The 24,302-nt window shown below is 42.4% G+C and overlaps 1 protein-coding gene across 5 annotated transcripts in view; it reads left to right on the top strand.

The window, feature by feature from the left end:
* SMAD9 (SMAD family member 9) overlaps positions 1 to 24,302 on the top strand; it is a 74,724-nt gene that overhangs the window by 28,742 nt on the left and 21,680 nt on the right. For 2 of the 5 annotated variants that reach the window (XM_045377401.3, XM_065533161.2), the window contains exons 2-5: positions 9,444 to 10,041; positions 16,415 to 16,672; positions 22,014 to 22,124; positions 23,630 to 23,851. In XM_045377401.3, coding sequence (XP_045233336.1) covers positions 9,630 to 10,041; positions 16,415 to 16,672; positions 22,014 to 22,124; positions 23,630 to 23,851 — 1,003 coding nt within the window. In that variant the 5' untranslated portion in view covers positions 9,444 to 9,629. Of the gene's footprint in view, positions 1 to 9,443; positions 10,042 to 16,414; positions 16,673 to 19,198; positions 19,401 to 22,013; positions 22,125 to 23,629; positions 23,852 to 24,302 lie in introns of all 5 variants that reach the window. The other 3 variants (XR_012426843.1, XM_045377404.3, XM_074021877.1) reach the window with 3 other exon arrangements.

The raw sequence follows: 24,302 nt of genomic DNA, 5'->3' as shown, positions 1-24,302 counted from the left end.
GGCAATGAATGTGGTTAGTTTCATGTGCATCCTCTCTGGCACATGGAAGTGTTTTCCCTTCCTCTCTAAGCTATTATATTAAAAGCGTTCAAAAGCCGATCAAGTTAATCACATCCTTTAGTAAAGCACACAAACACTCTGTGTTCCCATTTCAGAATGTCTCCCCACTTCCTCACTTCCAGGTGCTGAGTGTCATGCATATCACAAAACATATTTAGGAATGTTGTTTTTTCCCACTTGAGAGCACCACCTACTTTCATCATAACGTGATCAGTGTATGATTTAGGAGTTGATTGCAGTGATATTTTTGCATCTGTTATACATAAGTGCCCAAATACTTGCCTGGCTCTTCTGCCTCTTTATCCAGCTCTGGTCACCTTCTCTATCATAAAGGTGAAAAGAGCCCAGCGGTAAACTGTATTAGTCCATTCTCACATTGCCATAAAGAAACAGCCTGAGACTGGGTACTTTATAAACAAAAGAGGTTTAATTGACTTCCAGTTTCACATGGCTGGGAGCCTCAGGAAACTTACAATCATGGCAGAAGGTGAAGGGGAAGCAAGGCACATGTTACATGGCAGCAGGAGGGAAAGAGAGAGAAGGGGGAAGCGCCAGACACTTACCAAACAACCAGATCTCACGAGAACTCACTCATCACGAGAACAGCAAGAGGGGAATATGCCCCCATGATCCAGTCACCTCCCACCAGATCCCTCCCTCGACAAGTGGGGACTACAATTCAAGATGAGATTTAGATGGGGACACAGAGCCAAGCCATATCCGTAACCAACTCTGGTTTCAGGCTGAACACCCTGAAATAGCAGTGCTCATTTATTCTGAGAGTAGAGCTCCTTTTTCTGAAACTCCTCAGAGTGGGACCCTTGCAGTGGCTTTGTTGTCAGCCCTGGCTGATAGGCCCCTGTTGGAGTTTGTCTTTTGTTTTCTGTGCAGAACACACTTCTGCTTTCCCACACTGTGGCTGCTTCCCACCTGTGCCTTGCTACTCAAATCTGTCCCCTCTCCTCCTGCCTGTCTCACTAACTTCTCTGCAACCTTGGAGTTTTCAGAGGGAACCACCCTCATCATCCTGTGACCAGATAGACAAACCTGCCTGTGTCTGCCTTTCCCTTCTGTTGTCCCATTTGTATCTTTTGCCACATGCATCTCTCCTTTTTATGGATAATCAGTAAAATGAATAAGATTCTCTCTAGAAGCCTCATCTTTAAACAAAAAACACAGCACTGACCTCACCTTCCCAGTAACTACCTCCTCTGCCAGGTCTCCCAGCTCTCTCACCTGTCCTTCTACATTGTCTTCTACTTGCTCCCTCATCTGATCTATTCTCCATATAAGCAACTAGGACGATCACTTAAAAATGATCAAGTCAGCCAAGCGCAGTGACTCACACCTGTAATCCCAGCACTTTGGGAGGCCAAGGTGGGCCGACCACCTGAGGTCAGGAGTTCGAGACCACCCTAGCCAACATGACGAAACCCCATCTCTACTAAAAATACGAAAATTAGCTGGGTGTGGTGGTGTGCACCTGTAATCCCAGCTACTCAGGACACTGAGGCAGGAGAATCACTTGAACCCGGGAGGTGGAGGTTGCAGTGAGCCGAGATCATGCCACTGCACTCCAGCCTGGGAGACAGAGGAAGACTCCATCTCAAAAAAAAAAAAGAAAAAAGATCAAGTCAGATCATTTAATTTCTTTGCTTTTCAAACCCATTCAGACTGGACATGGTGGCTTATGCCTATAATCGCAGCTCTTTGAGAGGCTGAGGCAGGAGGATCACTTGAGTCCAGGAGTTCAAGACCAGCATGGACCTCCTCTCTCCAAAAAAAAAAAAAAAAGAAAACCCATTCAAAGGCTTCCCTTTGCACTTTCGATAAAACCCATTTTCCATATCCTACTTTCCAGCTCCAGCAGGACACTTGTGTGTGTCTTCCCCTCCTGCCTCACTTCCAGCCACTCACACCCTTGCCCACTCTTCCTTGGCCACAGTTTTTCCTCCAGCTACCCAAATGCCTGGAATTCTCTCTACCCCTGTGCCACCCTCTTGGCATTTTTCTCTGGAGGTCTCACTCTGCAGCCCCTAGAGTGGCAGCACTTTCTTGTCCTCTTGATCTCATTGTCACCTCCTCAGGGGGTCTTCACCGGGAAGTCCAAGCAGGTCCCTGGACCCACAGTCATGTTTGTTCTTGCATAAGACTTCATGACTTGTTAATATTTACATGTTTCATATCCAGACAGTTTCTAAGCCCTATATGGACAAGGGCCATGTCTGCTTTGCTCCCCACTGGGCAGGGCCTGGCACATGATAGGCATTCATATCAGGGCCATTTGCTGAGATATGTGAATGACTGAATGGAGGCTGACATGCAGCTCAGCTCAGGTTTGTCCTTTCCTTTAGGACACAGAGCCAACCTCTCTGTTGTGTTTCATGCCCCTTTAGAGCCACAACGTTTTGGAGATTGAGGAGATCTTGGAGGGCTTCTCTCTCAATTTCCACCGTTCAGGCTCCGTCTCCCATCGTCCTGCATTTCAGTACAGCTCAGGCCCAGCCTTGGGTTCAGGGGGTCTTTTGCTGTCCATCTCAGCTTGTCGGGGGATGCACCCATGTTGCTTTCCTCCCATGTCCTTTGGGAGCGGGATTATGGTGCAGTGGCTTAGGGTGTCTGGAGCCAGACTGCAGGGGTCTGAATCCTGGCTTACTAGTGGTGTGACCTTGGACAAGGTACTTAATCTCTTTGTACCTTGGTTTCCTCACATGTCACGTGGGGTTAATAAGCACATGCAGCTGTGACAGTGATTCAGCGAGTAAATGTACTTAAGGCACTTATCATGAAGATAGTCAACATGTGTTGGCCATCTGCCTGTCTCCCCTCTACCTTCTCATGATCTCCATGCACTGTAGTCCTTCTAGGCTCTTCCCAGCACCCGCATAGTGAGAATAGTCAGCTACTCTCTACAGTCCCTTTAGCTTATTCCCTTCTCACTCTTACTTTCTCTTTTTCCCCTTTTTTCTAATTCGGTGTTGTTTTTATAACCTTTTGGGGGTCACAGGCTCTTTTGAGAATTTAAAGCATACCTATGGACTGTTGCCTTAGAAAAACCCAGTATTTGTACATTCACCCAAAATGAGCAATTCAAATGTCCACAGATGGCTTGGAATCTCTCTACGGCCCCCTGGATAGAACTCCCATTACAAACAGCTGCGTTTCTGTTGTCTTCTTTGGTGCTGTGGGCCAAAGGTATTCCACCCAGAGAACTAGAACTGACCCTTCATGGATATTTAAGAAACCTCAGAATACAGCTAGAAAAGTCGCTTTCCAGAAGATGAAATCATGATACCATTTCTATATGTATCCAACCGCATGATACTGAACTGGCATATGCATAAAGTGATTATTTATATCTTATAATACAACTTGTGATTGCTACTCATTTGGGACATATGGGAATGCCAGGCTAGTGTAAGGGAGGACAAATTTGAATGTGTGTGTGTGTGTGTGTGTGTGTGTGTGTGTGTGTGTGTGTGTGTGTTAAGCCCAGTTCCTTCTCAAGTTGTACAGTATAAGACATGATATGTGTGTGCCAGTGGTGATAATAACAGCCAACTGTTTTCTAGATAGAAGTCCTTTTGGGCCGGGCGCGGTGGCTCAAGCCTGTAATCCCAGCACTTTGGGAGGCCGAGACGGGCGGATCACGAGGTCAGGAGATCGAGACCATCCTGGCCAACAAGGTGAAACCCCGTCTCTACTAAAAAATACAAAAAACTAGCCGGGTGAGGTGGCAGTTGCCTGTAGTCCCAGCTACTCAGGAGGCTGAGGCAGGAGAATGGCAGGAGCCCGGGAGGCAGAGCTTGCAGTGAGCTGAGATCCGGCCATAGCATCCAGCCTGGGCGACAGAGCAAGACTCTGTCTCAAAAGAATAAAAAATAAAATAAAATAAGATAGAAATCCTTTTGGACATAGTTTTATACTTGTGTGTAAAGTATAAAGAAATTATTGTAGAGTAAAATAAGCATTTATTATGGCTGTATTAATTACCAGTGTACAAAAAGTGCCGCAGAAATAGTCTAGATAACAGTGTTTCTTGGAGGGGGTTAAATGTTCCTTCAGCAAAAGTGTTCACTTTCTAAATTGGTTAGTAAACTGTTTTATAGATACCAAGGTATACTTAATGCTGGTCATGGATTAGAGGGTCAAAATTGATAAGCTTGAAAAAGTAAAAGACAAAAACAAATAAGGAAATCATGATGTTTTATCGTGGTGATTGTTTCTGGACTAGGCCCTCGCAAAACAAACACGTGCTCCCTGACCCCCTGGGCTGACCGCATTGTGCAGCCTGGTAGGTGATGGAGGCCTTGGCCACATTGACCCAAAAGTAGTGCCCGTGAAGGATTGCTCAAAGATTCCATGTGCCCAGGGCTTAGGAATGCTCCATCTTAAACGGTATTTTTTAAATTGTATTTTCTTCAGGATTAAAATCACCAACTGAACCTTCCAAGGAGATCAACTGAGTGGAAATAATCTTCAGTAACTGCTAATGGGAGCTGGATTTAAAACCGTCAACTTAAAATAAAAAAGCTTATGTCTCCTGAACTGTTACCCAGCCGGGTAAATTGTTTTTTACCGTGGAATTATGTGCACTTAAATCATGGTGTATGCATGTGGTCAGCACTGCTTTTCTTTTAAGTGGGCTTGTTTATTTAAAAGACTCGAAAATGAGAAGTTGTTTTCTTACTCAGTTGGGGTTTATTGTAAAACTCGATGCCAGAAAAAGAAAAAAGTACTGTTTTTGTGCTGCAAGTGTGTGAAGTGTGTCCTTTCCAGAGAAAGGACAGTAATGGTGTTTTTTTCTGTCTGCCCAAAGACGGAAAGCTCTAAGGACCAGCAGGAGGCTTTGTGGGGGATCTGGGGTTATGAACGCTAATCACGCACTGACCAATGGTTTCAAACACAGGAATGCTCAGTATATGTTTTTACTCTTATTCCTTTGCAGTAATTCAAATACTACTAAAATGAAACAAGTAGCTGGAGAGCAAAGTGGGACTTGGTTCGTGTCGGTAGATGACACTTGTTATTAACAGGGTCAGTTTGATAGCTGTGTCAGGGCTGTTGTTTTGCCCTGCTTTGTGCTATGAAGTGTCATGAGTGAAGGTCACGTTCCGACTGCTATGAGTAGTCCCAGTAGCATCAAAGCAGCTGAGCAAGTGTTGAGATCCCATGTGGCACATCCAGCCAACAGCTGCGGAGTCATGGACCCATCTCCCAGGCAGACCCTTCCCTGGAGACTGAGCCTTGTCTTGATCTGCAGATGAGGAGGGGGTGGGATCCAGAGAGACAACATGACTTGCCTAAGAGCACACAGTGGATCTGTGACAGGGATACACGATTTTCTTACAAAAGTGAGACTATACCACACCAAAAAATCTTAGAAAATTATCCTAATCCACCACAGTTTATATTTTTATTTTTTATTATTTTTATTATTTTTCGAGACAGGGTCTCCCTGTGTTGCCCAAGCTGGAGTCCAGTGGCACAATCGTGACTCACTGCAACTTCCGATTCACAGGTTCAGGCGATCCTCCTGCCTCCGCCTCTCAAGTAGCTGGGACTACCTGTGCGTGCCACCACGCCCAACTAACTTTTGTATTTTTTGTGGAGATGGTGTTTCATCATGTTGCCCAGGCTGGTCTCAAATTCCTGAGCTCAAGCCGTCTGCCCGCCAATGCCTCCCAAAGTGCTGGGATTACAGGCGAGAGCCACCATGCCCAACCAGTTTATTATTATTATTTTTTAACTGTGATTTAAATCCTTTTAAGTGCAGCCCAGTTATCCTCTCAGGAATTTTCCAGACTTCCCGCCCCCTCAGGTTTTGCTCACTTACTGTTGGTTTCATTCTTCTTTGCACTTTTTAGAAATGTAGTAACTGAGAGAAATATTAATCGCCCCTCCTCTTGTTTTTGCAGCCAGTTGTTTTTTCACTGAACGCTCTGAGGGTGCTCTGTTTTCATTGTTATGGTGAACCTGGGCCATGGAGTTAGCAGGAGATGACAGTAGGTTAGAGCTTAGAGTCTGTGGGCATTTCAGTTCTCTGACGATGGAAAGCTATTCGGAGCCAGGTTGACACAACTGAACAAACTTGCACTGTTAATGTCAGGGCGATGACCACCTGGAGACAAACAGGGAGGCCCTTTGTTCTACAAGTGGCTAAAACATTATAGGAATGAGAATGAATAACCTTTAGAGTGCACTGCCTGGACACATAGAAACAACCTAGACAAGGGGACAGGGTCTCTGCCATCCAGACCGGAGTGCAGTGGTGCAGTCATAGCTCACTGCAGAGTCAAACCCCTGGGCCCAAGTGATCCTCCCACCTCAGCCTCCTGAGTAGCTGGGACCCAGGCTGTAAGCCACCGCACCTGGCATGATTCATTTTTTACACTTAATTTTTCTATTAAAAATATGCCAAGCATACAAACAAGCATAGAAAATAGTATTTTGAACATCTGTATACCCACCAGTCAGCCTCATTAAAATCTTTTTGATATTGTCTATTTCTAGCCTACCTGGAGGCCGCTGTTATGAATTGGGTGTTTATCACTCTTGAAGTCCTAAATTTAACTCTTCGGGGCCTCCCTCAATGCAAGGGCCTGCGTTTAATGGGACAGGAGCGGTATCTTGCAGCAGTAAAATCATAGTTTTGGAACTGTCGTGAGACCACTGTAATGATTTGAAATGTGTTAGTGAGATCGGTCTGCAGAGAGCCGAAGGGTTTCAGACCCTAGATTCATGACTAGATGGCAATTCCCCCATGGTATAAGAAAGTATGGTGGCCACTGAAGGTCACTCATCAAGGTAAACCTCAGACAGACAGTTCCAAGAAAAATGTATGGTTTAGGAGCAGTGCTTTTCAAACTTTTTTTATTGTAACCCAACTTAACAAGTAAATTTTCCACTGTGACCCTGGACACATACACCGCCCCCCCCCCGCCACACACACACACACACACACACACAGAGCACATACTTCTGAATGAAAATTCTTAATGAAATGATTATTATTATACTTATTATTTTTGTCAGCTGCTCTGCAATAAAGTCTATTTTGTTTTATTGTTTGTACAAAAGCTGTTTTGTTCCAATAAATTGAGTTCACATGCCATTGGTAAATGGGCACCCACGGTTTAAAAAAACGAACCCAACAAAACCTGGTTTAGGGAACCGTTTCTTGTTTCATGGAGCAAAAGTTTCCAAAAGGTATATTTGGTTTAACTCTGCTGAGTGGTTTTATAAAAAGCTTTTCTCTATGACTGACCTCAGCTTAAAGATCTATGCCACAACTCACTGACAATGAATCCCATGTAAAACTAAGCAGAATTCACAACTGTTTTGGGGTTCAGGTTATTCTATCATGAGACTTCTCCTTAAAGCTCCTAACCCTCTTCAGCCATTGCTTTAAGGCAGCCTGACTAGATAAGTAAACAGAACTTGAACACAGTGACTGAACTATATAAATTCATGATTGTTAAGCCACAAAAGCAACCTTTCCAAATAAAACTGAGTGTAAGTCAAACTGCCAAGCGAACAAGGGCAGCTATGGAGCTCTCAACTCTCCTTTTTGTCATAGTTTATCTCTGTACAATGCCAGATGAGGAATAAAGTGATGTGACTATTGCTTTATACTCATTAAATCTCATCCGTTTTTGTGGGACCATAGTGCCATCCTCCTCACCTGAGGTGCCCGATAATGATCACTCTAGCAGGGGGTTCTAAGGCACCTATGTTCAAAAGAAGTTTATAGAATTGGACTCAGAAAGGTACAGCTTGCCCTCCAGGGAAGCAAAGGAGAAAATTATATTTAATGCATATTAAACAAACAATTGTTGGAGACTATGAGCTACATTGATTCCAGTAGCCCAAAATACTTGAGTCAGCTTGCTCCAAAATGTTACCGGCCAGCCATTTTAAACATTAATGAGGCAGCTGATCTCTAAAATCTGGAAGGAGGAGGAGGTTTTGTTTAAGCCAACTGTTTCACAGAAGAGGAAATACAGTTCTACCTCAGGACATTTAAATGAGACTGCTGAATAACTGGGAAAGAACATCTCCTGTGGATGAGAGGGCAAAGAAGAATTCAGCTGATTTTATACCAAATAACAAACGTGACAGCTGTGCTTTCTTGCGTATGTATTTGTGTCTGTGATAGTGTATAATTTCTAGAAAAGCAGTTGTCAGGCATTTGGGTCTTAAAATTTTCACTTTTAAAAATCATCGAGAACAAAGAACTCTTGCCTCTGTGGGCTGGATCTATTCATTTTTACCGTTTTAAAAATTAAAACTAAGAAATTTAAAAATAGTGATTTATTAAAAACTATTCCAATTAACAAAATATTTTTATTTAAAACATTGTTTTCATAAAAGTTATTGAGAAGAGTATTACTGAGTATTATTGAGAAGTATTACTGAGTATTATTATTAAGAGAAGAGTATTATTGAGTTTTATATTACTGCAAATCTATTTAATACTTGGTTTAAGAAATGGCACCTAGATTGTCATTATCTGTTTCTCCATATACTCTATTGTGCTATGTTGTTTTGGTTGAAGTGTGTAAAGAGAAGTTAGTTCACACAAATAAGTAATTGGAAAAGAGAGAACCTCACAGTCCCATTAAAAGGATCTCAGGGACTCCCAGGGATCCTTGGGGCACACTTTGAGAGCCGCTGCCCTGAAAAGTAGTTTGGAAGACTACGTTAAGTGTGGCTGTCCAGGAGTGGTGAGATTATTCACGATCCTGTTTTTTTGTTTTGTTTTGTTTTGTTTCTTTTCATTAGTATTTATTTTCTACAAGAAGATGGATTGCTTGTGCAAACTAAAAATGAGAAAGAAAGAAAGAACATATGTTGAGGGAAGATTATGGGGGCCCTGGAAAAACCCAGGCAGAGGAGTTTACACTTGGGAGACCAAGGAGCCACTGTGATTTCTTAAATGGGAAAGTGCTAAGAGCCATGTTTGGGAGTAAGTGGATTAGAATGGAAAGAGAGAAGGGGAGATGCTTCTTCAGAGGAGTGGTGTGGTGGGCCAGACCTCAGGTGTCGGTGGAAAAGGAGAGAAAGGGACAAACTCCAAAGACTTTGAAGGCAAAATGACCTGAGACCTGGATATAGGGAATAAATGAGAGGGCAGAGTCAAAGACAACAGTTTTCAAATTAAAACATTTGAAGAATGTTTCGTTGCTTCCGTCCAACTTTGGGGCCTGGTTCTGTTGCTCAGGTTGGAGTGCAGTGGCGCAGCCTCGACCCTCCTGGGCTCAAGCGATTCTCCCGCTTGAGTAGCTGGGACTGCAGGTGTGGATCACCTCTTTCTATCCAACTTCAACTTTTTCTGAATGTTACCCTGATTAAACTAATTGAAGTCTTGTCGTGTTTTCCAGAGTTGGCCAGCGTGTGCAAGGGCTTAGGAGAAAGTCAACACACTTCCCAACTTGAATTGGTCCTAGCCGCTCCCAGAAGAACGGGCGGGTTGGTCCCTATGCCACCCTTGGAGAGCTACTCGCCGCCCACTTTGCCGTGAAGGGCTGTGCGGTTCCTGTGCGCGCCGGAGCCTGCTGTGGCCCCTTATGCACTCCACCACCCCCATCAGCTCCCTCTTCTCCTTCACCAGCCCCGCAGTGAAGAGACTGCTAGGCTGGAAGCAAGGAGATGAAGAGGAAAAGTGGGCAGAGAAGGCGGTGGACTCTCTAGTGAAGAAATTAAAGAAGAAGAAAGGAGCCATGGACGAGCTGGAGAGGGCGCTCAGTTGCCCGGGACAGCCCAGCAAGTGCGTCACGATTCCCCGCTCCCTGGACGGGCGGCTGCAGGTGTCCCACCGCAAGGGCTTGCCCCACGTGATTTACTGCCGTGTGTGGCGCTGGCCGGATCTGCAGTCCCACCACGAGCTGAAGCCACTGGAGTGCTGTGAGTTCCCATTTGGCTCCAAGCAGAAAGAGGTGTGCATTAACCCTTACCACTACCGCCGGGTGGAGACTCCAGGTGGGTCGTCTTTACCACGTCGAGGTTTATTTTCAGAGTGAAGGGCGTGTGCCCCATTGATGGAGAATGACGGGGTACCAGCAAACAGGGACCTGTCCCTAAAGAGAGAGAGAGGAGAGGGAGGTTCAGTTTTGAGGGACTGGTCCACATTTTTGTTTCCTGGAATGAGGCAGATGTCCAGTCAAAGAAAGAAGGTTCCCATGAAACCATATTCCTGCCTGGAATGCCACAGGAACACTCAATCCGAAGAGAATCACAGTAAAACCCTGTTATAGCCAGTGTGAGGGAATGAAGATAAACTAGCCAGAAAAATCTAGAAAGAAGATACTTTCATTTGATCTCATTATGCTTGCAAGCTTTGTGTGATTTTGAAAATGAGGCAGATGGCTAATCAAAGAGAGAAAACTCCCATAAAAGTTTTATTTTGAGGTGTCTCGGACAAGTTGACGTAATCTTTTACCAGTTCTTGGGGTCCTGAAAGGTTTTTACAACGGCCTTGATAATGATGAGCTGTAAAAATTAAACATCATCCTCCCCCCATCAAACAACTGAACTGAACTGTACTAAACTGAACTAAGGCGGGGTTTTTGGCTGCTACTTTGTTCAAGTTCAGGTAAATAGAAGATATTTTGTATGTAGGTCTGACAACAGCCAGTGAAAGAGTTGCTGGAAATCATTCCAGGCAGTTATTTTGAAAAATGGTTTTAAATACAGATAGGTATCACTTAATGATGGAAATACATTCTGAGAAATGCATCAGTAGGTAATTTCTTCCTTGTGTGAACACGCTGGAGTGTACTTACACAAACCTAGGTGGGATAGCCCGCTACACCCTTAGGCTGTATGGTGTAGCGTGTTGTTCCTAGGCTACTAACCTGCACAGCATGCTACTGTACTGAATACTGTAGGCAATCCTGACCACAGTGGTATTGAATGTATGTGAACAGATCTAAACATACAGTATCATAATCTTAGGGACCACTGTCTTATATGTGGTCCCTCAACAAAAACGTGATTACACAGTGCATGACTGTATAGGAAAGTACCTTTCTAAAACCCTTCACACCCCTGTATGTGTGTGTGTATGTATATTTTATATATATGTGTATTTTATACATATATATATATATATCTGTCTATCTGTATTTCCCCCTTCTCTTGGAGAAGCCAGGTGTTTTATCTTTGTTCCTTCACACTGGCTATAACAGGGTTTCACTGTGATTCTCTTTGATTGTTTCTGTGGCATTCCACACACGAACACAGTTTTAGGAGAGCTTTCTCTCTTTGGCCATCTGCCTCATCCCAGGAAACCAAAGCACTGACACATTAGCTCATGGAAATTGCCCGTGTCCAACGAAGAGATGGTCCCATCTACGTAGGCAGGTTCAGTTAACCTTAAAACAGTATCCAATAAGTGACTCATGCCCAGCCTACCTCAGTCTTAGCTAAGTGATCTTTCCAGCTCCCAGAACTTAAGGAAGTTATCTACCTGTGTGTGGATGCCTCCCACAGCCCATTCAGGGACTGAGGCCCTGGCTGAGAAGGTATTAGAAGGTTCCACATGCTTGGCAAATCTGATGTGTTTCCCCTAAATCCTGGAACGAGTTGCTTTCGTCCCTTCTTCACTGCTTCATTTAGACTCTCTTCGTTTACTTAAAAAAAAAAAAAAGTCAATAATGTCTACGCTTATAATAAAATGACTTGATTCCATTATGTGTTTCAAAGATTTGAATTACATTAAGCTTCCAAAATATGCCCAAATGGAAAAATGTTCATTAAAAAATCATTTCTCTCTTCCTGAATAATGTAGTTGTAAAATGTAACAACTTGTAAGAATTATCTTGTAAAATGTACCTGGTTTTCCTTTTGAATATTCGAAAGCCTAATTTTAAAGAACTGTTTGACATTTTAGTTTTTCATGTTTTTGGTTTTTTGAGACAGAGTGTCGCTCTGTTGCCGGGCTGGAGTGCAGTGGCGCACTCTCTGCTCACTGCAACCGCCACCTCCCAGGTTCGAGCGATTCTCCTGCCTCTGCCTCCTGAGTAGCTGGGACTACAGGCATGTGCCACCTTGCCCAGCTAATTTTGGTATTTTCAGTAGAGACGGGGTTTCACCATGTTGGCCAGGATGGTCTCCATCTCTTGACCTCGTGATCCACCTGCCTCGGCCTCCCAAAGTGCTGGGATTACAGGTGTGAGCCACCACACCTGGCCCTTAGTTTTTCCTGTTCTGTAAGATTCTTTTAGGAATGATAGTGTGAATGTTTTACGTATGGTAAATAGATTTCATTTTATCATAATTTAGCTGTGAATTTCCAGAAGGAAAGATGGGTGTAAAGATTATATTAATTTAAGGTAATATTTAAGTTACAGAGGTTTTTCTTCCTCTTGTGATTTTTTTAATAGAAAAAGTAGATTTTATATCTAGTTAGCTATCCATATTTAAAGTAAATATTTTAAGAATAATAAAAATGTTAACGTTAAACAAGTTTGCTGACTTCCTGTTTATCATAAAGCTGAAGTTTTGCCTTTGAAATCTCATTTTTTGGCCATCTATTTTAGATACGTTGAAGGCTGTATTCCCATTTTCTTTGCATCCACACATCCACTTCAATAGTTGACTTCAGTGCTTTCCAAGTTATGTGTGGTGAGGGATCAGTTTTTATTTTTTTAATTTCCGGTCCTTCAAACGAATACTTTTATAGTACAGACAAATTATTAGGCAAATGAAATTTTAAAAAGACTTAGAAAATATAAGCCCAGTTTAAAAAATTATTTAAAGAAATATGAACTATAAACTGTGAATGCTGTGAAAAGTTTCTAAGCACTAATTTCTTCACAGATTGGTCCCCAACAGTTGTCCAAGGGTCCCCAGTCCTCAGACCACACTTTACCTGGCATGGGTCTGGTGGAAGCCATGCAAGACTGTTGTGGTACATGATGATTTTACTCCATTAGGCCAGAGGTTATTTCAGGAGTGTAATTTCTTTTTTATATAAAATATTCATATTATATCAAAACCACATGACTTTTTAAAAAAAGACAAAAGTGTTTTTTTCCAGCTCTGTTTTGCACCCCCATGTGCCCTGTAACTCCTTCTGCTGTTTCCTCCTGGGTAACACTGAGATGTAAAGATAGCATGGTATTTAAAAGTGGCATAAGATAGGAATAAGTGTCTATAAGCACACTGTCATATTTACAAGCAGCAGTTGAGATGTAGAAGTGGAATTAAGTAATTAGGGATAGCTGTGTTTTTGAGTGAAGGTATTTAAAAATATGATCTGTGCACATTTAAGGCAACTGAGCCAGTCAGGTCAAATAACAACTAGGATGAAACCATTAGTTTTCTTTGCAGACATCCACTGGCTTTGATTTTACTCAGATGGTAAAAATATATTATCAAGATAGTTGTTACAATAAAGGAAATATATCATTTATTTTCTCTTGGTGCCTCAGATCTACAGGCCATGAAGAAATAGAAGTCTCTACATTCAGATGGATAGGAGGCATTATATTTTTATCAGTGTTAGGAATACACCGTAGATATTTTACATTAAAACTGAAGTCACAGAGATTATTCAAATTCTTCTTCATAAAAAAGTGAGTGTTTATTTGAACATCATTAACGTTTTGATGAAGGGTCATTGACAAAGAAGCCATACGCATTTGCTGTGTCAACTCCTCACTTCAGACTACTCATGAGGCACATAATCTTTTTTTTCCTGCATAGTTGTGGAATATTAACACATTAAAGGAAATTTAATGGTTTATTATCCATGTCACTGTTTCATGGTGATGTTGAATGTTTATTCTCTGGTGTCATAGGCTGCATACGTATACAAATACTAGCTTGTAAAAGGGGAAGAAATTATTTGTTTCTCTGCCACCCTCACTTGTAGCAATTTTAGTTTAAAACCTTTCATTTACCCTTTTGAGTTTATTTTCTGTCCATGTAACTGAAAATTATTGCTTGTTAAAAAAGAGAGAGATGTATGATGTCAAAGGCAGATGGCAGACTTTGGGGTTGTCACTGTTATTGTTATTGTCTGTTTATTCCAAAACATTTACCTTTTTTAAGACCTTATTTTTTAGAGCAGTTTTAGAACATTTGCTTTTTGTGAGTTTTTATTAATACTTGCCTGTGACTGACAAATCAATAGTGTGATTAGAACCAAGATCTGTCCTGTTTATACCCAGAGACAAACTGTTTTAAACAATTCTTGCTTAGTTCTTTTGTATTTCTTTCTATTATTACTAAGAATTACGACAGTAACTCTAGATAATACATGCTTACATATCTCTTTCCAAATTTGTGACCTTTAGATGTCATTGACTCTCTAACATAAAAGATGAGGATTTCACTCTTATTTATATTTATATGTATGTATATATACACACACACCTTTTTTTTTTTTTTTTGGAGACGGAGTCTCTCTCTGTCGCCCAGGCTGGAGTGCAGTGGTGAGATCTTGGCTCACTGCAAGCTCCACCTCCCAGGTTCACACCATTCTCTTGCCTCAGCCTCCTGAGTAGCTAGGACTACAGGCAACCACCACCACACCCGGCTAATCTTTTGTATTTTCAGTAGAGACAGGGTTTCACCATATTAGCTAGGATGGTCTCGATCTCCTGACCTTGTGATCCGCCTGCCTTGGCCTCCCAAAGTGCTGGGATTACAGGCATGAGCCACCGCGCCTGGCCTCACACGCTTGTATTTTAATCTTCTTCCTTCCTCCTCTTCTCAGTCCTTGATTTCTGTATTTTAGTTCATAGTTTGTATTTGTTTTTCGTTATTCCAGTGGTTTCCATTGTGGAATTTGGGGATAAGAATTATTTGTCCTCAGAAGGGTGTTGGTCCGTTGACTTCTAGTAGCCAGGGTAGGAGTGGGACGTTGAGGTCGGTTGATTCTCATTTCTTTGTAGGTGACTTTGTGGTGATCCTCTAGGAGCTTTTGGAATATTCCAGTTATCCCGCAATGTTTGAAATTCAAGATGGAAAGACTAGGTCGGGATCTTATTTTCATTAATTGAGCTCAGCGCACTCTGTGGCTCTTTTCAATATGAAGACATAGGTCCTTCGTAGCTCTTTGAAGTTTTCCTTTGTTATTTCTTAGGCCTCTTCCCCCTTGTGTTTTCTTTGCCTCTCTGTCTGGAACTTATGTTGGTTGCAGATGGCTCTCCAACAACATTTTTGGAGTAGCTACTTTATGCCAGGCATTGTAACCTTCTAGGAGTCGGTAGGACGTGAGGGCCTAGGCAAAACTTTCCCTTAAGAATTTGAATTTATTCTGAAATTTTGCATAGAATCAAAATCAAGAACTGTAACATTCTTTTTAAAAAATGAAATCCAAAAAAGCATAGTAAAATGAACAAACATCATTTATGTTTTCTTACTGCTGCTTACCTTTTTTTTTTTTTTTTTTTTTTGAGACAGAGTTTCACTCTTGTCACCCAGGCTGGAGTGCAATGATATGATCTTGGCTCACTGCAACTTCCACCTCCCAGATTCAAGCGATTCTCCTGCCTCAGCCTCCTGAATAGCTGGGATTACAGGTTCCCGCCACCACACCCGGCTAATTGTTGCATTTTTAATAGAGACGGGGTTTCACCGTGTTGGCCAGGCTGGTCTCAAACTCCTGACCTCAGGTGATCTGGCCGCCTCGGCCTCCCAAAGTGCTGGGATTACAGGCGTGAGCCACTGTGTCCTGTTGCTGCTTATCTTTTACTTAGTCACTTTTATTATTATTCACCGTTTGTATTTTACTTAATAACTTTTAATTACTCACCTTGAAATCTTTCCATTAAGGACGCATAGAATGTTTTTATTTCAGCAGCACTACTGAACCTGAAATTGTGTCTGGTCATCTAAATAATTCAACATGATCTCTGGAGGAAAAATATTCTGGGCATCACTTAGGGTTTCATTGCAAGCAATAGAAATGGATTCTGCCTTGGGGGGAAAAAAGACTCATTTGGCAGAATTAAAGAAAGATGTAACCATCAGTTCGCCAGAAGGCCAGGTATTAGGGCAGCTCTGGTCATTTCCAAGGTAGGAATAAATAGCAGGTCTCTTTAGAGTGCTGACACTGGAAAGATCCTTCTGCAAATATTTTTTGTGAACGATGACATTCTGCTTAAGATTCGGGTTACAAGGAGAAGACTGTTACCTTAGCTTACTCACGTGCTCGCTTCTTAGGTGGAGATGGGGACTGAATCGACAGTTTTATGATGAGCACAATGAGTAATGGGAGTAGTTCCCAAGGGGCAAAACAGCTCTATCATCAAAAAAATAGATAAGAACAGCAAGTATCCGCTCTGTTGTGTACTGATGAGCAATGTTCAATTCTAACTGCCCTGTTCCTTTCTGATCCTAGTGCTGCCTCCTGTGCTCGTGCCAAGACACAGTGAATATAACCCCCAGCTCAGCCTCCTGGCCAAGTTCCGCAGCGCCTCCCTGCACAGTGAGCCACTCATGCCACACAACGCCACCTATCCCGACTCTTTCCAGCAGCCTCCGTGCTCTGCACTCCCTCCCTCACCCAGCCACGCGTTCTCCCAGTCCCCGTGCACGGCCAGCTACCCTCACTCCCCAGGAAGTCCTTCTGAGCCAGAGAGTCCCTATCAACACTCAGGTCAGTAAGAACTATGGTCTCTGGGGAAATACGGGAAAATAAGCCCAACATGATGATTTGTGATGAACAGTCACAATGACAGTCATTGTAACTCTCATTCATATAGTGTAAACCGTTGACAAAGCAATCAGCCTTAAAATGATTAGGACTATACCCATTTTGAAGCAGTTACCCTGGAGATACAACATGTTTTTGCTCTAGTTTTAGTTCTAATGCTCTGGAAGCTCTCAGAAACTAAATGGATTTGAATAGTATCCCTGGGAATTTCCAAGGAATTTTTTTTTTTAAGGCAGTAGAAATAAGATTAAAAGACTCCTGTAATCCAAGCAGAAGACTTGGCCTGAGGACAAGCAACATGGAAGATCAATGCTAGGCCTTCACCTTGGTTGCCTCTTTCAACAGTCAAAGGAAGCCTTTGCCTAAAACATATGCCTGCAACCTGAGTGAGGTGGAAAGTGAAGCCCCCGCTGCAGCCAGTGCATTCTCCCTTTCTGCCATGTGAAGCCATGTGAAGAGCTTAAATATAGAGCTCTTCAGTTTGCTGAATTGAGAAAGCATATGGAAGGGAAAGGGAGCCTCTAGCATGCTGTCATAATTGCATTTGCTACCGTACCTGTAAAGTGAATCTAAGTTGAGATAATGAATAAAAGATACATACGCACCTCATGAGTGTGAGATAAATACTACGCGGAGCTGGCAAGTTCCTAAAGGCATGCATAAATACATTTGGTGCCGGTTGTTACAGTCTGCCTCATTCATTTATTTCTGCAATCATTTACTTAATGGATATTTATTAAACTCTTACTATGTGCAAGTACTGTGTTAGGATTGCTGAAAGGGGAATTAAAAGGTTAATAAAAATTGTGTCTGTCCTCACAGAGCTTATACAATGTGGGAAGATAAAGAGGGAATTGCTTCTTCCCCTCTGAGTTACTTAGTTCCTTTTGCCCCTCAGCAAGTTACATAAGCATCTACTATTACATTTATTGCACTGTATTATGTAATTCTTGTGTGTCTATTTTCCCCATTAAACAGTGAGTCTTCTTTTTTCTATGTCCAGCACAGAGCCTGAAATGCAGTGGTTGCTCATCAGTTGCTTACTGAATAAATAAATTACTACACAGGTGTTTATTTATTTTTATTTATTTATTTATTTTTGAGATGGGGTCTTGCTCTGTCACCCAGGTTGGAGTGCAGTGGCATGATCCTGGCTCACTGCAGTCTCCACCTCGCAGGTTCAAGCAATTCTCCCATCTCAGTCTCCCTAGTAGCTGGGATTACAGGGGCGGCACCACCATGCCCAACTAATTTTTGCATTTTTAGTAGAGACGGGGTTTCACCATGTTGGCCAGGCTGGTCTTGAACTCCTGACCTCAGGTGATTTGCCTGTCTCGGCCTCCCAAAGTGCTGGGATTACAGGCATGAGCCACTGCACCCGGCCCACACAGGCATTAGAACATGGACGTGGAGCTTCAGACCATAGGCACAGGTTTTATTGACTCAGTAAGTGATGACTGAGCACCTGCGAAGTGCCTGGCACTGGGCCAGTGCTAGAGGTGCAGTGATGATCAAGACAATGTAGTTGTCCCCTCTTACATGAGGTTTCAGTTACCTGAGGTCAGTTGCAGCCTGAAAATACTGAATGGAAAATTCCAGAAATAAACAATTCATAAATTTTAAATTGTATGTGGGGATGAAACCTCGTGCCATCCTATCCAGGTTCTGAATCATCCCTTTGCCAGTATCCATGTTGAAGACGCTATCCACCTGTGAGTCAATTAGTAGCTGTCTCTGTGATCAGATCAACTGTTGAGGCCTCGCAGTGCTTGTGTTCAGGTCACTCTGATTTAATAGTGACCACAAAGTACAAGAGTAGTGATGCTGGCATATTGTTCGGATAGTTTTACTTTATTAGTTACTATTCCTAATCTCTTACTGTGTTTAATAAATTAAACTTTATCACAGGCATGTATAGGAAAAAAACATAGTATATGTGGTACTCTGTACTAGCCACAACTTCAGGTATCCCCTGGGGGTCTCAGACTGTATCTCTGGTGGAGAAAGAGGACTACTGTGGTCTCTGGCCTTCAGGAGGCAGTAGCTGTTGAGAGCCATCACGTATAGGTAGCCTGTAGCAGTCCAGGCAAGTGATTATAAGGACTTGAACTAAAACAGGGATGTGGGGTTGGAAAGAGGGCAGTGAATTGGAGGAGGGGGTCCAGCAGGACTTACTGTAGGGTGAAGGCAGAGATGCTGGAGGGTAGCTTGAGAGTCGTTCACTTAGTGTCTGAGCAGGTGGTTGAAGTTTTGCAAGTGGCTGAGTTCACTGAGAAAGAAGAAATACAACAGAAAGAGAAGTCATTTGAGGACAGAGCCTTGGCTAAGGAACAAGAGGATAATTGTATTGCAAAATATATATTTACCTAACACACCTCTATGCTACAAAGACTTCCTGTGCTGACTTTGAATTCCTGCCCTGATTACTCTGACAGGTTGATGTTCTTTTTCCTCTTCCCACCCACGCAGGACAGACCCCAGCAATGATGCAGAAGCTGGTTAGTTTCTCACCGAAGGCATAGCCCTTTTCACTTCAAAGAAAATAATTCTTGTCTGAATGATTAACAGCAAAATGCCAACCTGAGTAACAGACCCACAGATAAACAAGCGTAAAAGGAACCTTGGCGATTTACTGGTTCAGCCTCTAGATTTTTTAAAAAGCTCTATTGAGGTATAATTCACATTACCATACAACCACCCATTTCAAGTGTACAAGTCAATGGCTTTTCATATGTTAATTTTTTTCAAGTAGTGGTGAAATAGATCTAACACAAAATTTATTTAACTTTTTTTTTTTTTCTTGAGATGGAGTTTTGCTCTCGTTGCCCAGGCTGGAGTGCAGTGGCGCAATCTCGGCTCACTGCAACCTCTGCCTCCCAGGTACAAGTGATTCTCCTGTCTCAGCTTCCAAGTACCTCGGATTACAGGCATGCGCCACCACACCTGGCTAATTTTTTTGTATTTAGTGGAGACGGGATTTCACCATGTTAGGCTGGTCATGAACTCCTGACCTCAGGTGATCCACCCGCCTTGGCCTCCCAAAGTGCTGGGATTACAAGTGTGCTCCACTGCGCCCAGCCTATTTTAACTGTTTTTTAAGAGTAAAATCTGGCCGGGTGCAGTGTGGCTCATGCCTGTAATCCCAGCATTTTGGAAGGCTTAGGCAGGCGGATCACTTGAGGTCAGCAGTTCGAGACCAGCCTCGCCAACCCATGTTGAAACCCTGTCTCTACTAAAAATACAAAAGTTAGCTGGGCATGGTGGTGCACCTCTGTAATTCCAGCTGCTCAGGAGACTGAGGCACGAGAATCACTGGAATCCCGGAGTTGGAAGCTGCAATGAGCTGAGATTGTGCCACTGTACTGTAGCCTGGGTGAGGGCTATTAAAAAAAAAAAAAAAAAAAAAGTAAAATCTGATGGCATTAGGTGCATTAATAATATTGTGCAACCATCACCATATCTATTTTCAAAAATTTTTCATCACTCCAAACAGAAACTCCATGCTGATTAAGCAATAGCTCCCCATTTCCCTACTTCCCCAGCCCCTGGTAAGCTCTAATTTACTTTCTGTCTCACTGAATTTGCCTATTGCAGGTACCTCATATACTAGATTCATACAATATTTGCCCCTTTGTGTCTGTCTTATTTCACTTAGCCAAGTGTTTTCACAGTTTGTGTTGTAGCATGCATCAGTAGTTCATCTTTGTGACTGACTGATGTCTCATTGTATGGCTATACCACATTTTAAAAAATCAGTTCATTAGCTGTTGGATATTCGGATTGTTCCCACCTTTTGGCTCTGGTAAATAACACACTGCTTTCAGTTCCTTCGGGTATATACCTAGGAGTGGAAGTGCTACATTAAATGGTTATTCTATTTTCAGTCCCCCTTTTTTTAATTTTAATTTTTTAGAGACAGGGCCTTGTTGTTACCTAGGCTGGAGTGTGGTGGCACAGTCATAGCTCACTGTAACTTCAAACTCCTGGGTTCAAGTGATCCTCCTATGTCAGCCTCTGAGTAGCTAGGATTACAGGTGCACACCACCATGCCCACCTAATTTTTAATTTTTTTTGTAGGATGGGGTCTCATCATGTTGCCCAGGCTCGTCTCAAAGCGCTGGACTCAGGTGATCCTCCCACTTCAGTCTCCCAAAATGCTAAGATTACAGGTGTGAGCCACTGTGCTCAGCCTGTTCTGCCCCTTGAGTAAATAGACGTATTTAGTCAAAGACCTACAAAAAGACCATCTTGCCTTATAACTTTTTTACCAGAGTCATAGGAGTCATAGCCCATTTTCTCAGAAGGAAATACCTTATCCATGGTTTCCTAGTATGGTCCATGAACCCTGCATTAGACTTGCCATCGGGGCATGTTAAAATGTACATGGCTACATTCAACCACTGACCTATTGAATCAGAATTGCTAAGGATGGGGCTGAGAATCTGCATTTTTAGCAAGCTCTACTGGCAATTTTTTTGTACACTTAAGTGTGAGAACTACTTGTGTGGACAATTAGATACAACAAAGGCAGATTGATCCAACCTTTTATGCTGTTGTATTCCACCACGGGTGTAACAAGACCATTCTGAACTAACATTAGACATGCCTGCTGAAGGAATCGGTTGTTTTGTGCTGAGGCCCTCCATAAAGAGTTTTCCCTGTGCCTCATGAATTTTTACTGTGTCATGAATTGTTTTCCATGGAATGCATCCCATTTGCCTGACCATGATCACTGTCCAGTCACAGAACTGACATTTGGGTAGAAGGGCCCTTCTCAGTGTGCCTTGGGTACAAGATTACAATTATATTTCAGCTCTTCTGTGTTTGGGGGGCATATCCTGAAGTATCTCAGGGATAGAGCGTCCCCGTGGCCATTGTACAATTCATGACAACATACAGGCTGAAAATTAAGCTCACTTCAAAGAAGGTTTAGCTTTCTCTGTGTTTTGCAAGCTGGATCACAGACTGTTCTGCTGTGAGAAAAGCTAGGAGAACAGGTCCTGCATTTGAAAGTCTTGCCCTGACGTCATTAGAACTCAGTGATAACCCAAAAGTCAGAGGGAAAAGGAATTGACCCTTTAGTGAGGCTCTCGGAACAACGAGTTTCTTCTGTAGAGCACTCACAATGCCACTTCAGAAGAGCCTTGTTACATTCATATGGTCTCTCCGTAGGAGTAGCACTGTCCACCAAGCTCAGGAGTTTAATGGCAAAAGATGTCGGATCCAACTGTCTTTGTGTGGTTTATTGATTTGACAATTCCTTTGTTCTACTGCTTTCTTTTAGTTGACACACCACCCCTGCCTTATCATGCCACAGAAGCCTCTGAGACCCAGAGTGGCCAACCTGTAGATGCCACAGCTGATAGACATTTAGTGCTATCAATACCAAATGGAGGTAAATTGCAGATGAACAGTGAAATGTAGCTATTTTCCAAAAGTATTTCCTATTACCCCCAAACAAAGCAATTCAAAAAACAGAACCAGAAATATACTGGCCTGCTGGTTTGCATGTGTTTTAAGAGGCAAATGGGATGGCTTTGCATTTTAACTTTGACATTCCTCGGTACCATAGAATTAATGTTTTATCATCCTCATTACTAGAATAAGTTAATTTTTATTTTAACTTAGCATTTAGAAGTTTGTAGTTCTTGATGTTAAGTATGGAGTTGGGAACTCAAGAAGTTAGGGATTTTATTCTATTTGTGTTTTTACCATATGTTTATAGTGGTGTCTTTCATTCGGCCGGAGAGGTATTCTTAGAAATATACATAAATGAGGTTTTTACAAAATTTTATTTGCATCTTATAATAGCCTAGAAAAGTGTTGCTTGACTTTAATGTTTGTATAAACCACGTTGTGATCTTGCATAAATGCAGATTTTGATTCTGTAGATCTTAGGGTGGGGTCCAAGAATCTGCATTGTTAAGCTCCCACGTAATGCAGAGGCTACTGTTCCATGAGCCAGATCTTGAGTAGAGAGGTTCTAAAGAAGTGTACCATTTGAAATACTCCAAGTGAATATTTTATAAAACTAAGATCCTTTTGTGAGAGAAATAACAACCCTCGAATGTATCTATTTCATATATTTATATTTAGTGCATATAGGAACACACTCTAGATGCAAGAATGACAAGGATGTCCAAGGAAGACAAAGATAATATAATCAATAGAAAGGCAGAGAAAGGGTGTGGGTGGCAAAGAAAAGGAACTCTGAGCTTTGGTTACAGAAAAGTGACTTCACTTTATGTTGGGTGTGAAAACATTCATGGGTTTCCTGATGAAACATCCAGCTCTCTTTAAATGTGTTTTTTTTCCATGCATAAGTAGATATCCACAAAGCAGAATGTGAGCCCCTCTATGTGGAAGCTTTTTTTTCCTTAAATAATTTAATGTCCTATTCAGCATTATTGATTTGCTCTTTATCATAGTCAAACTATTATTTTCCATCTCTAGTTTGTTAGAAAATGATAGTTTTTGCCACAAGGTTTCAAGTGGGCACAGTAACAGCAACATGCCATCTTTCACGTTTCTGAAAGAAGAGGTGACCTGCTAGCTTCCTTTGAGCTGTGCTTGCTTTAGGGCCGACAGTTTTTTTATGTTCATCTGTTCATGTCATGTTTTCCCTGGTCCCTTCATGACCAATACACATGTTTATAAATGCTCTAGCCATGGAAGATGAACAAGGACCGTGGACTCTACATCTCAGGTGTGCTAGTGAAATGAGCCAGCCCCAAGCAGCTCCCATGAGAGCTACAAGTTCTAAAAGATTACAGAATGGCATGCTTGGTCTTGCAGCCAACTTTCTGGTGAAAAGCATTAACTAAGTTTCCTGGTGGAATCATGAACTACACAGCCCAGGTATGACAGTCGCCATGTGCTCTCTGGTTTGTTTTCTTCCAGACTTTCGGCCAGTTTGTTACGAGGAACCCCAGCACTGGTGCTCGGTCGCCTACTACGAACTGAACAACCGAGTTGGGGAGACATTCCAGGCTTCCTCCCGAAGTGTGCTCATAGATGGGTTCACCGACCCTTCAAATAACAGGAACAGATTCTGTCTTGGACTTCTTTCTAATGTAAACAGAAACTCAACGATAGAAAATACCAGGAGACATATAGGAAAGGGTAAGAGCAAAGATGCCATTCCTTTAGTCGTCTAGCCAAAATGTAGATGGTCATGTGTGTAGAAGTGCACGTGACCACCCTCACATATTGGTCATGTGCCCCTGTGGAAGGACCCCAGGGCTGGTGAGCTCTGAGATAGCTCTGACATTTCCACTGGGGAAAGCACATGGGTCGCCAGGATCTTAGTCTCTGCCTCTAACGTCATCATGCCACCTTCTAGGGGTGGCATCGACTGGGGATTGTGAAGACAAGCAAGATGATAGATATGAAGAAAGCCAGATGAAATTATTGAATAGAAGTATTATGCATTATTTTTCATTTGCCTAAAACGTGCAAACTAGGATCATTTCTGAAGAACAGGAATTCTGACTAGATGATTATTTGTATCAGGTAAAGTTCTCTTTGGAGACTTAGCAGCTGGGTAGTTAGAAAGAATGACTGATGTATGTCT

Source organism: Macaca fascicularis, chromosome 17 (assembly GCF_037993035.2).
Source record: "Macaca fascicularis isolate 582-1 chromosome 17, T2T-MFA8v1.1".
Lineage (NCBI taxonomy): Eukaryota > Metazoa > Chordata > Mammalia > Primates > Cercopithecidae > Macaca > Macaca fascicularis.
The sequence above is the reverse complement of the archived record's forward strand: the minus strand, read 5'-3'. Positions and strand labels throughout refer to the sequence as shown.